This window comes from Arachis ipaensis, chromosome B2 (assembly GCF_059453495.1).
Source record: "Arachis ipaensis isolate K30076 ecotype BB chromosome B2, ASM5945349v1, whole genome shotgun sequence".
In the NCBI taxonomy this organism is placed as follows: Eukaryota; Viridiplantae; Streptophyta; class Magnoliopsida; order Fabales; family Fabaceae; genus Arachis; species Arachis ipaensis.
Genome location: NC_142437.1, coordinates 112,730,733 through 112,744,636, shown reverse-complemented (window position 1 = coordinate 112,744,636; position 13,904 = coordinate 112,730,733). Strand labels below are relative to the sequence as shown.

Sequence of the window (13,904 nt, the reverse complement as noted above, 5' to 3'; positions counted from 1 at the left end):
TCTGATAATGATTTGGGTGTTGATTTCGATTATCAACCGAATGCAGAAGATGATGCTGAAGATGACGATGTGGATTTGCTGGATTCTACTAGCAAGAGTGAACAAGATTGTGGTGTAAAAAGAATTGCGGATTTAATGGTGGAGGATATTTGGAACCTCGAGTTAGGACAGAGGATGAGGCTTGCCAATTTTATAACGCTTATGCTTGTTGGCATGGATTTGTAATGAGGAAGGACGACGTCGTTAGGGATAACGAAGGTAGAATCATTTGCAGGCAACTTGTTTGTAATAAGGAGGGCTGGAGGAATATAAGGTATCTTGATCTAGATGATAGATCAAGGGAGGCAAGGTCACTCATGCGAACCAAGTGTGCAGCTCGGCCTAGGGTAAAGCTTGACTATGGCTGCGGAAGATGGAAGGTATCATGTTTTGTGGAATCTCACAACCACGATCTGACGCCCCCCCCCCCCAATTTGCACATCTCGTTCCGGCCAATCGTCGTCTCACTGTTTCTGATAAAGTCCAAGTGAAAAATATTCATAATTTTGGTGTCAAGACGTGCCATATTATGGGATATATTGCGTTCCAGAAGGGTGGATATCGTCATGCTGGCTTCACACGCAAAGATTTGTACAACCACATTGATCGTTATCGTAGATCAAAAGTAAAAAATGGGGATGCCAATGCGGCAATAAACTATTTGGTTGGCAAGTCAAACAACGATCTGCTGTTCTTTGGGAAGTATACGTTCACTAGTGATGAAATGCTCGAGCATATTTTTTGGGCAGATAGGCAATCAATTGTCGACTATTACTGCTTTGGAGATATTATTGCCTTTGATTCAACGTACAAGAAGAATAAATACAACAAACCTTTGGTTATTTTTTCTGGATGCAATCATCATGGGCAGACTGTCATCTTCGGCTCTGGCCTACTATCCGACGAAACCACAGATACGTATAAGTGGTTGTTGGAAACGTTTGTTGAAGCGATGGGTGGGAAAAGTCCTAAAGCAGTAATAACTGATGGAGACCTTGCCATGCGAGATGCAATCAAGAATGCTCTTCCTGATGCGACCCATCGGTTATGCGGATGGCATCTTCAGAGAAATGCATGTGAAAATATAAAGAATCCTAATTTCCTACGGGATTTTAAGGGTCTTATATACGACAACAATGACCGCAGAGATTTTGATCATAGATGGGCAGCCATTTTGGATAAGCACAACCTTGTTGGGAGTACCTGGATGGAAAAGACATACGAAATTCGTGCGATGTGGTCCCATTGTTTCCTACGGGATAAGTTTTTTGGGTACATAAGGATGACGTCACAGTGTGAAGGTATAAACTCTCTCATCATATTTTATGTTAATCGCAAGAATATCCTCATTGACTTCATGCATAACCTGGATAGGGCCTTAAAAGAGTATAGAAACAATGAATTAATAGCTAACTTTAAGTCTCAATGCTCTGAGCCAGTGATGATTACCTCGTTGGAGGTATATGAAAGATCTGCATCATGTTATTTCACTCGCAACATTTTTAAGGAAATTCGTAATGAGATTCAGAGGGCAGGGGCTTTGAATATCAAGGTACTAAGCACAACCTTGGACAAGGTTGAGTTCTGTAACACCCTAGCTACCAAAGCTCACGCTTCCGGCTGCGCAACTCTGATAGCTCGGACATTACGACTGTAACACCCTACCACACAAAGCTTTACGCTTAAGTCGTAAAACAGAGGTGATGTGGTATTACGACCTCTAAAATAAAATAAGTACATATAATAGCAGAAGAGTTATAATATGCTAGGAGCCTTGAAGGATAGGGGAAATAAAAATCGCGAGATAAAAGCGCAATGCTCAAGGAACGAGTTAACTTGCATGCTAAGAAAACTGTAACTGTCAAACATAAGGTAACAGAAGTAGGAATAGAGTGCCAAAGATACAAAATAACAAGCTCCTAACTCAGCTTGCGAAGTCAAGACTGGCCGGAGAATATTTACACATATATACATACATATCCAAAACCCAAAAGTACATACACACAATCCTGCCTCTCCATAAACCTCTAAGAGGATCAAAAAGGACAAGTTAAGCGGAGAGAAAGCTAAGTACATATATATACATCACTGTACAACAAAACTATACAACAACACTATCCAGTAACCCCTCCGCTTTAAGAGTCCAGACGCCTAACGAGATGGCTCCCGACCTGCATCTGAAAAACAACAACATAGTATGGAATGAGAACCGGAGGTTCTCAGTATGGTAAAGGTGCCACACACATAATATATAAGGTCCTGGGAATGCCAGAGGCAATCCTAGAACGCCGACACTCAGATTGTAGAGCTTAAAGTATTAAACAGAAGCCATAAAAGACAGTTTCCTAAAAATGTTTAATCCTAACTTAACTTAACCTTAAATCTAAGTCCTATACTGCCATTCCTCCATACCTCCAATTCCATCATGCATTTTCACAGACAAATAAACAGGTAAAGGCAAACACAAGAAAGTTACAACTACTGCAGGTAACAAATACACATTTAGCATGGCAAATACAGATAGGCACACCCAATTAGAGCACAAGCAAGTAATTCAAGTAATATGCATATGATGCATGCCTGTCCTATGGCTGATGAGGCTCATCTGTCGGTTATCCAGCCAACCCGACAAGTCTGAATTGTCCTTAGACTGTCCCCCGACGTGCATCCCCAAGAGTCTATGCATAGATTTTTCTCAAATAATCAATATTGCTCAATGGGGGTAACATTCCCGGGAATTTATATAGTGCCCGGTCACACTTACGTCGTAGGGTCAACAGAGTATCGAGTTTTCAACCTGGTACACGTGGTGGCAAGCCACGGCACTTAATCCAGGGAATCTCGTATCTCAGATTATTCAAATTCATAAGCCATATAAATAATTCAATTATAATTCCTCAACATCCACATCATTCTCAATTGCATCTCATTCATCATCATACATTAAACATATTCAATCCTTATCCTTCATTATCACACCTCCCATTCCGTCCATCAATAGTTTCAATTCAAAACATAATTCATTCTTTTCTAAGAATCAAACTTCAAACTTAAAACATACTCACTTTCTTAATAACTCAAAACCAAACCATATAACATTTAAATCTAAATTTCTTTTAAATAATCATCTAAACAAAATCTCTAATTTTTATAAAATTTCGGCAGCACCTCCTCTAAAACTCGGACTTTGCCACCCTTTTCGGGTCCAAACCTGCTTTCTTTTCAATTCAACATACTCTTCCTCATCATCATAACAATCACCACAATAAATCTACTTCAAATCAACAATTAAACTCATACAATATTCAAATCCAACAACCAAAATTCAACTAAGAATCATAGTTCACAAATCCTAGGCTTTTAACACAAATACCTCAAATCAATAATTCACCAAATCGTTAGTTAATAACTAATTATCCAATAAACTTCAACCAAATATATATATTCATCGACAAATTACTAAACATTAAGCATACAACTGCATTCCAACTTATCCTATGGTCATCTAGCCTAAGTTTTCACAGAACATTATATATTAAATGCAAGAAACCTAAACCATACCTTGGCCGATTTCCACGTAACGACCAAAGCTATTTATTCAAAACCAAAGCAGCCCCTCAAAACTCAACTAATCTGCTTCCTCCAAGTTCCAGTATTCACAATTTCAAGCTCCAATTATTTATTTTCAACCTAATACACATTCATAACACATATATACCCAATTTAATACTCAAAGCTCAAATTCAATGAAAATAAAATAGAATTATCGTATCCTCACCTTACCCAAGCTTCACATAAGCAAGAGTGAACGTTTCTCTCAAGCTAATTGGATCCTAAAACATCAGAAATCAAAGAAATTCAATATTCCCACTTAAAATTCGAAAATTGGGGGAAGATGAAGCTGAGAGTGATTAAACAAGTTACCTATGAAATTGTTCCGGTAGAAATGTAGAGCTCGACGCGGTGAACGCGTGGCCGCAAACGGTGCGGCGATCGGAGCTCGAACGGAGGAGTTACGGGATTTGGAATGTAACGTGAGGGTTACGGGATTTTTTTCTCGTTCTTCCCTCCCCTGGAAGCTGAAAGCTTCGTTTCTGTTGGAATGAAGGGGATGAAGGGCTTGGGTTCATTTAATAGGGCTGGTCCGGTTGAACCGACAACCCGGTTCGGGTCCGGTTCAACCGGTTCGGTCCTTTCGGTCCATTTTTGGACCGTTTTCTTCAAAATTGGTGTCAAAATTCTCGTTTCGATGAGCTCTACCCTATTTTGATATAATATTCGCATTTCTAATCCTCCTTATTAAAAAATAATTTATTAACTAATTATCTACTAATTTAACCGGGGTTTACAACGACGACACTGATACTATTTAATACTAAAATATGAGCCTGTTTGAAACTTTAAACCGCAATACCGCTCCCAAAAATACTTTCATCCGATAATATACATCCATAGATACCATACAACTCACAAAAACTCATAAAGAGTATATATATATATATATATATATATATATATTACAAGCATTACCCAATACAATTTCTATCCCTCTTACAGAATGTATCAAGATAAAGGCGAGGGAACAAAAATATACTAAAGCAATACAGAGCATCTCAACAACAACTAAATGAACTCTTCATAACTTCTGCGCCATATCCTGAAAGGGGGAAAATGTAGGGGGGTGAGAACATCATCCTCGAAAGGGTTCTCAGTAGAGGGTTTTTAGGAATTACTGTAATAGGATACATGAAGATAACCGCACCAGTGATTAATAACCGTCTCATGCCTCTTTTCAAAAACAATGGTTTACAATGAAAGTAAAGTCGGAAATATTTTCTAAAACAGGAACCATTCAATTCTCAAAGACTCAAAAGCCTTTCAAAACGGTTTATCTATGCTGAAACAAAATAGCCTTTCATATTTTATTCCAAACCAGAAACACAAAACCGAAATCAACCATCGGTTCATCTCATTCCAACCACGGCCCTAGGCCCAAACAATCCAACCATCAACCAATCACCACAGTCCAACAGAGTCCCAGTAGCAAACACAATTAGGAAGATGCAAGCACAAACAAACAGTTATTGCAAGTAGAATAATTAGCAATTAATCACATAGGCAAACCAAGTATAATATGCACACCCAAACAATGTCACATAGATGCGTATGATGCATGCCTATCCCTAGTGGCTGATGATATCATCTGTCGGTTATATAGTAAACCCGACACATCCTGGTAGCTAACCATGGACAGAAACACCCATCGCGGAGCAAGTAAGTTTGAGCTACAACCCCATTGTTACTACCCGCTCAACCCAGAGCCAGTGGAATAACCACTACTGCGGCTACTACCCAGGCAGGTGTTTAAAAGCTCAACCTGGAGCGAGTGGAATCACCACTACTACCGCTACTACCCAAGCGTCACAGTCTTTGACCTGGAGCAAGTGGGACGAACCACAACCCTTGCTACTACCCAGGTATCTCAAGCATATATTCATTCAGTCCCAGCCATGGATCAACATCCATCTCAGTCATCCGGCTTAAATTCATAATTAATAGTCAGCCATACGGCCCAAAAATCATTCGGCAATCAGCCATAAATCAATATCATACACAGCCATTCCGGTTCACAGTTCAATCCAGAACCAGCCAATATTCATAATCATACACAGCCATTCCGGCCCATAACAAAACAGCACTTCCACCATTCAACATCATCAAATTCATAAAACCGGTATTTAAGCCACAAATCACTTTTCTCAAGCCATTTCACTTTGAAATCAAATTTCAACTCTTTTCAGCCTTGGCTTAAAAGATCTCATTTCTCAAATCATCTCAGGCTCATAAGCCAAATTTACTCAAAGTGAGTTCCCTGTTTAAAACAAAGCCACTCTCGGCATTCTCTTTCCAAAACTTCCAAAACCATGACAAGTTAAGGATTTATTTCAAAGTATTCAAAACCACCCATCCCACAATGGGATTTTATAATAAAAGCTTCTCGGCAGAGTCCCAAGTCTTTAGGGAAGGTCTACCTATATCAATTCCTTAAAATTCATTGAAACTCTTAAAATCATGGATTCTCGGTTCAAGTAAATAAAATTGAATTTATTATGAAACCGACCATACAAAATCACAAATTCTAACCCGGTCCAAAAATCAACTAAGGAACCGGTTCATTTGAATCAAACCACTGTCAGGTTTCTTTTTGGAACCCATTTTTCTAACTCTTCCAAAATGCCTCAAACTTAATTACTCAATCAAAAGTCTAGATTCCTTTGAAATCACTAAAAGCTCCTTTTTATTTTGAAATCAATATTAGAGCATCATTCTTTCCTTCAGTGATTCAAACGGTAAAAATAGTTCATTTCTAAATAAGTCAAACTCAAGGCATAAAGCTCACTAAATAAATTAAGCTTGAAAATATAAATATTCTTTTAACAAATCAAATAATACAACTTCTCAAATCCAATCCTTTTTAAATAACTTTTCAAACAAGACTAGGATTTTGTAGAAATTTCGGCAGCACCTCCCCTAAAACTTGGACTTTTGCCACCCAGTTCGGGTCCCAACTAAACCGTTTCTCATTCCTTTTCAACAGCTCAAAACCAGAAATCAATTCAAAGCAAGCTAAATCCAACAGTTGCCTCAGTGGCATATCTCAAGAAAACCATTTCAAAATCAACTCAATATCAACCGATTTAACTCATTTCCAAAGCTTTAAAAAAATGGTTCAGTAACAAATCATTTGTCCAAGATCAAGTCAATTAAAGTAAACCAGGCTGAATTCAAAAGTGCATTCGACTTTTCACATCATCAAATAATTGACTCAAATCAAATCAATCCTCAACGGATTAAACTCAGATTTCAAATCTTTAAAGGATCACTTCAAAACATTACATTTCACAAAGCCACACAACAATTCAACCAAACCAACGTCCATAATCACTCGAGTCAATCAAATAACACATAAGGCAGATACAATCACCAAATACACAATATCTCACAACAGTATCCATATGTAATAATTCCAATACTTAAAACATAGTTTTTGGAAAGTGCCCCTACCTCAAAACGCAAATTCCATAACTCAAACGCGTCACAGAGTCCTTTCCGCCTCAACCCGAATTGACGGCAACCAACAACTCGGCTCCACTTGTTTTCTCAACAGTCTCAGCAACTCTAATCGTAACATACAACAACCGAAACTCAATCTTATAGCGATTAACGCCACAAACCTCAGCGTGAGATTACAGAACAGTAACGAAAGGGCTTTCAAATCGAAACGCTTACCGAATCGAAGAAGGAACGGCTGAACCGAAACAGCGGTGGTCTTCGAACTGGTTCGGCGACAGCCCGATAGCTACCTCAAGCAGCAGCGGTTACCTGAACCATATGCAGTGACAATGAGATTCCCAGAAACTCAACAGAAAGGAGAACCAACTTAAAGTCCTTACCGATAGAATTTTCCAGCGACGGCAAAAGTAGCCAGAAGCTCCGACGGTGCTCCCGGAAGACACAGAACCACTCCCGGCAGTCAAAATCACAGAGACGCAGCTCCCTTTTCCAGCAGCGACACCTGTGGTGATCGAAACCCCTTTCTGACGGCGGCAGTTCCGACGGAGGCGGCGCCGGCTGGACGCGGTGGTTGGACTCCCAGCCCAGCCTCCATCCCTTCTCACTTATCGAGCGCGCTCTGTCCTCCGTGGTGCTCAATCGGCGGCAGTGGACTGCAAGGAGGTCAACGGCGGCCAGGCTAGGCGCGGGGATGACGCAGCTGACGGTGATGGGAGGCACGAACGTCGGCGGCTTCTTCGGTGGGTTAGCAGTGACTGAGGTGCGGCGTGGCTCTCTCCTCTCCGTGGTACAGCGGCGGAAAATGGAGGCAGCGGACTGGCGACTGGGTGGCGCGAATAGCTCGCCTCCTCCCTGGCGCCGCACCACCTCTGGCTCTTTCAAACCCAACGTCGTTCTCCCTTGCTCCTTCGAGCTCGACGACAAGGGATCCACGGCAGCGCAGCGGGTCGCGCTCCTCGCGTCTCTCGCCCGCGTCCCCTTCCTTCATTGTCGCGCAGTCTCTCCTTCTCCTCGGCGCCAGCAACGGCGACAGCACTCCTTGCCGGCACCGCACAGTCTCACGTCTCCGGTTCCCCCTCCTCAGTGCAACACAGCGGCGCGGCGGTAGTGACACCCGCCAGCGCCGCCCTTCCTCCTTCTCCCTTCCGGATCTTTCTTTCTTTCACAAATCTGTGTGTTGCGTTCTGCTGGGAAGAAAAGAGGGCTGCTGCGTTCTGTTAGGGCAGAGGAAGGGTTGGGGTGTGGCGGCTGAGAGTTAGAAATTAGGGTTTTGTTTTCAAAAATTAGGGTTAGAGACATTTTTGTAATTTCAAATAAAATTGTGGATAATATAGTAATTGAAGCCCATATTAAATCCAACACTAATTGCATATAGAAAATATTATTTGTTCACCAATTTTACAAATTATTTTTCATAAAATGTCCAAATCAAAATAATTAGAAATAATATAATTAAACCCTTTATTTTCCAAAGTAACAGTATTAATATTTAAAATATTAATTATTCAATCCAAATTATATAGAAATCCTTATTATTTCACAACTGCCAACTTTATAATTTGAATATGGAAAATAATCCAATAATTATAAAATTGGATAATAAATCATAACTTGTCTCAAATTCAATAAATCAAAACTTGCCTTAATTACCTTTAATAAAATAATCTCTGAAATTAAGACTATAAATAACTATATGATTTGAGACTTGATCATAATAAGACTTTTCAAAAGTTTTGGGTCTTACAAGTTCAGTATGACTGCTCTCGGAGACTCAGCCAAAGATCGAAGGGTAGAAGTCGATAGAAGTAAGAATCTGTTCTCGTGCTCGTGCAAGCTATTTGAATCACGTGGTATTCCATGTAGTCATGTTTTCTGTGCCATGAAGTTCGAAAAAATCCTTGAGTTTCTAGAGTCGTTGATCTACAAAAGGTGGACAAAGAATGCAAAGAACGATTTTATTAGTACAGAAATGCCTGTGAATGATAACGTCGAAAGGGTCTTAAAGTTTCGAGTTGGTGCATTGGCATCGCATTGCAACAAGCTGTGTGATATTGCTTGCAAGGACCTTGCATTCATACACTAAATAATGGATATAAAGAATCAAACAAATCAAAAATTACAATCATAGAAAGAGAATAACACACAAGTGTCAATGCATATGGTTTACATAATTAATGCATAAGTATGTACCCAATTTCCAAGATTTTCAATACAAATACAAAACACACTTTTATCAACTAATGTTTCCAAATTTCTCCACACTTAGATATTACACACTCTCACTAGCCTAAACTAATTAAAGATCCAAATTAAGGACATTTATTATTTTTCACTTAAGGCTAGTAATGTGCTGAAATTAAGAACAAAAAGGGAATTAATAAGGCTCAAAGTTGGTTAACAAAGGTAGATAAAATGGTAAGGCTATATGGATAAGTGAGCTACAATGAAATAACGGCCTCAATCACATAACTGCATCCATACACTAAATAATGGACATAAAGAATCAAACAAATAAAAAAGTACAATCATAGAAAGAGAATAACACACAAGTGTCAATGCATATGGTTTACATAATTAATGCATAAGTATGTACCCATTTCCAAGATTTTTAATACAAATACAAAACACACTTTTATCAACTAATATTTTCAAATTTCTCCACACTTAGATATTACACACTCTCACTAGCCTAAAATAATTAAAGATCCAAATTAAGGACATTTATTATTTTTCACTTAAGGCTAGTAACGTGCTGAAATTAAGAACAAAAAGGGAATTAATAAGGCTCAAAGTTGGTTAACAAAGGTAGATGAAATGGTAAGGCTATATGGGTAAGTGAGCTACAATGAAATAATGGTCTCAATCACATAACTGCATTCATACACTAAATAATGGAAATAAAGAATCAAACAAATCAAAAATTACAATCATAGAAAGAGAATAACACACAAGAATAAAAATAGTAGTTGTAAACCCCGGTTAAATTAGTAAATAATTAGTCAATAAATTAGTTTTTAATAAGGAGGATTAGAAATATGAATATTATATTAAATTAGGATAGAGCTCGTCGAAACGAGAATTTTGACACCAATTTCGAAAAAATCGGTCCAAAATTAGACCGAACGGACCGAACCGGTTGAACTGGGCCCAACCGGCCCAGCATTTAATGAATCCAAGCCTCTCTTCTTCCCCATTCAGCAGAGGCAGCGTGAAACACATTTAGGGGAAGAGAGAAACGAAGAACGTTTCCAACCCTTACGGTAAATTCAATTTGCCGTAACTCCTCCGTCCGAGCTCCGATCGCCGCACCGTTTGTGACCACGCGTCCACCGCGTTGAGCTCTACATTTCTACCGGAACAATTTCATAGGTAAATCATTCTTTTATTCTCAGCCTCTTCTTCCCCAATTTTTGGGAAATTAAGTGGAGGTATTAAATTTCTTTACTCTTTGATGTTTTAGGATCCAATTAGCTTGAGAAAAACATTCACTCTTGCTTATGTGAAGCTTGGGTAAGGTGAGAAAATCATAATTCCATTTTAATTTCATTTAATTTGAGCTTTGAGTATTAAATTGGGTATATATGTGTTATAAATGTGTATTAGGTTGTAAATAAATAATTGGAGCTTGAAATTGTGAATACTGGAACTTGGAGGAAGCGGATTAGTTGAGTTTTGAGGGGCTGTCTTGGTTTTGAATAAATAGCTTTGGTCGTTACGTGGAAATCGGCTAAGGTATGGTTTAGGTTTCTTGCATTTAATATATAATGTTCTGTGAAAACTTAGGCTAGATGGCCATAGGATAAGTTGAAATGCAGGTGTATGTTTAATGTTTAGAAATTTGTTGATGAATATATTTGGTTGAAGTTTATTGGATAATTAGTTATTAATCTTGGATGGTGAATGTTATTGTTGATGAACATGGTTGGTTTAGTGCTAATGATTTGGTGAATTATTGATTTGAGATATTATGTGTTAGAAGCCTAGGGTTAGTGAACTATGATCCTTAGTTGAATTTTGGTTGTTGGATTTGAATATTGTATGAATATAATTGAAAATCTGAAGTAGATTTATTGTGGTGACTGTTATGATGATGAGGAAGGGTATGTTGAATTGAAAAGAAAGCAGGTTTGGACCCGAAAAGGGTGGCAAAGTCCGAGTTTTAGAGGAGATGCTGCCGAAATTTTATAAAAAATTAGAGATTTTGTTTAGATGATTATTTAAAAGAGATTTAGATTTTAAATGTTATATGGTTTGATTTTGAGTTATTAAGAAAGTGAGTATGTTTTAAGTTTGAAGTTTGATTCTTAGAAAAGAATGAATTATGTTTTGAATTGAAACTATTGATGGACGGAATGGGAGGTGTGATAATGAAGGATAAGGATTGAATATGTTTAATGTATGATGATGAATGAGATGCAATTGAGAATGATGTGGATGTTGAGGAATTATAATTGAATTATTTATATGGCTTATGAATTTGAATAATCTGAGATACGAGATTCCCTGGATTAAGTGCCGTGGCTTGCCACCACGTGTACCAGGTTGAAAACTCGATACTCTGTTGACTCTACGACGTAAGTGTGACCGGGCACTATATAAATTCCCGGGAATGTTACCCCCATTGAGCAATATTGATTATTTGAGAAAAATCTATGCATAGACTCTTGGGGATGCACGTCGGGGGACAGTCTAAGGACAATTCAGACTTGTCGGGTTGGCTGGATAACCGACAGATGAGCCTCATCAGTCATAGGACAGGCATGCATCATATGCATATTACTTGAATTACTTGCTTGTGCTCTAATTGGGTGTGCCTATCTGTATTTGCCATGCTAAATGTGTATTTGTTACCTGCAGTAGTTGTAACTTTCTTGTGTTTGCCTTTATCTGTTTATTTGTCTGTGAAAATGCATGATGGAATTGGAGGTATGGAAGAATGGCAGTATAGGACTTAGATTTAAGGTTAAGTTAAGTTAGGATTAAATATTTTTAGGAAACCACCTTTTATGGCTTCTGTTTAATACTTTAAGCTCTACAATCTGAGTGTCGGCGTTCTAGGATTGCCTCTGGCAATCCCAGGACCTTATATATTATGTGTGTGGCACCTTTACCATACTGAGAACCTCCGGTTCTCATTCCATACTATGTTGTTATTTTTCATATGCAGGTCGGGAGCCATCTCATTAGGCGTCTGGACTCTTAAAGCGGAGGGGTTACTGGATAGTGTTGTTGTATAGTTTTGTTGTACAGTGATGTATATATATGTACTTAGCTTTCTCTCCTTATAACTTGTCCTTTTTGATCCTCTTAGAGGTTTATGGAGAGGCAGGATTGTGTGTATGTACTTTTGGGTTTTGGATATGTATGTATATATGTGTAAATATTCTCCGGCCAGTCTTGACTTCGCAGGCTGAGTTAGGAGCTTGTTATTTTGTATCTTTGGCACTCTATTCCTACTTCTGTTATCTTATGTTTGACAGTTACGGTTTTCTTAGCATGCAAGTTAACTCGTTCCTTGAGCGTTGCGCTTTTATCTCGCGATTTTTATTTCCCCTATCCTTCAAGGCTCCTAGTATATTATAACTCTTCTGCTATTATATGTACTTATTTTATTTTAGAGGTCGTAATACCACATCACCTCTGTTTTACGACTTAAGCGTAAAGCTTTGTGTGGTAGGGTGTTACATTAATGGTATCAGAGCAGTTCGTTCCTATAGAGCCTGAAAGACGGACTGATTGTGCTTCTGTGCATTCTCTGTATATGTGTTTATGTGCTATTAGGATATCTGATTGATATATATGGCATAAATGTTTGTGAGCATGCATTTGGAACTTAAAGCATTAGACCTGTGATATTAAGACTGATCAACTTAATATCACTTGTTTAGTGTGTATAAGGACCAGATGTCGACTCGCAGATGCGGTCGCGGGCGAGGTAGAGGTAGGATAGGCATCGTTACTCCTAGCCCGGTAGGGAATGATCCAGTAGACTTTATGGCTACTCTGGGAAATATGGTTGTAGCTATGCAGGCAATAGCCGAGGCACTGGATAATAAGATAAATCAGGGTAATTACGGGAATAATAATGATGAGGATGGTCCTATGACACTTGCTATATTTCTGAAAGTTCACCCTCCGACTTTCAGGAGAACTTCAAATCCCACTAACACAGATAATTGGATTCAAGCTATGGAACGGTTGTTGCAGGCCCAACAGGTTCCTGAGGAGCAATGGGTTGAATTTGGAACTTATCAACTGCAAGGTGAGGCTCAGTATTGGTGACAGGGGACACGATGTATCCTGCAGGCAGGTGACGCTGTGATAGTCGGGAGATTGGTTATTTAAGAACCATGTTTTGCTTGATTGTTCTGAGAAGTCAGTACAGTTTATGCTGGAAGGGTCAGAAGCACCTGTTGTGGTGAATAATTACTATTTAGACTCTATGATAGTAAACTGTTCTGGAACCGAATGTCAGGGTATTATGTTATTAACTACGGGAGTATCAGGTGATGATCAGAGTTTAGAGCAGATTCCGGTTGTATGTGAATTTTCAGATGTGTTTCCGGATGATATTAATGAATTTCCACCTAACCGAGAGGTTGAATTTGCAATTGAGTTGGTACCTGGATCCGGTCCAATTTCAATTACTCCTTATAGGATGTCGCCTTTAGAAATGGCTGAACTGAAGGCTCAGCTGGAAGATCTGTTGGGTAAGCATTTTATCCAAGTGTTTCTCCGTGGAGAGCGCCAGTGTTACTGGTAAAGAAGAAGGATGGGAGTATGCGGCTGTG

At 38.9% G+C, this 13,904-nt stretch overlaps 1 protein-coding gene across 1 annotated transcript; it reads left to right on the top strand.

The window, feature by feature from the left end:
• Positions 1 to 224: 224 nt before the first annotated feature.
• Positions 225 to 13,395, top strand: LOC107627739 (protein FAR1-RELATED SEQUENCE 5-like). Its single transcript, XM_088506143.1, has 3 exons — positions 225 to 419; positions 590 to 1,591; positions 13,144 to 13,395. Exons 1-3 carry the CDS (start codon positions 225 to 227, stop codon positions 13,393 to 13,395), a joined length of 1,449 nt encoding a protein of 482 aa, XP_088362269.1.
• Positions 13,396 to 13,904: the final 509 nt, after the last annotated feature.

Coding starts and splice junctions, on each gene's coding strand:
- LOC107627739 (XM_088506143.1), top strand. CDS start 225: ATGAGGAAGGACGACGTCGTTAGGGATAACGAAGGTAGAATCATTTGC. Junction 420..589: donor ATGGCTGCGGAAGATGGAAG/GTATCATGTTTT, acceptor ATTGCGTTCCAG/AAGGGTGGATATCGTCATGC. Junction 1,592..13,143: donor CAGGGGCTTTGAATATCAAG/GTACTAAGCACA, acceptor GTAGCTATGCAG/GCAATAGCCGAGGCACTGGA.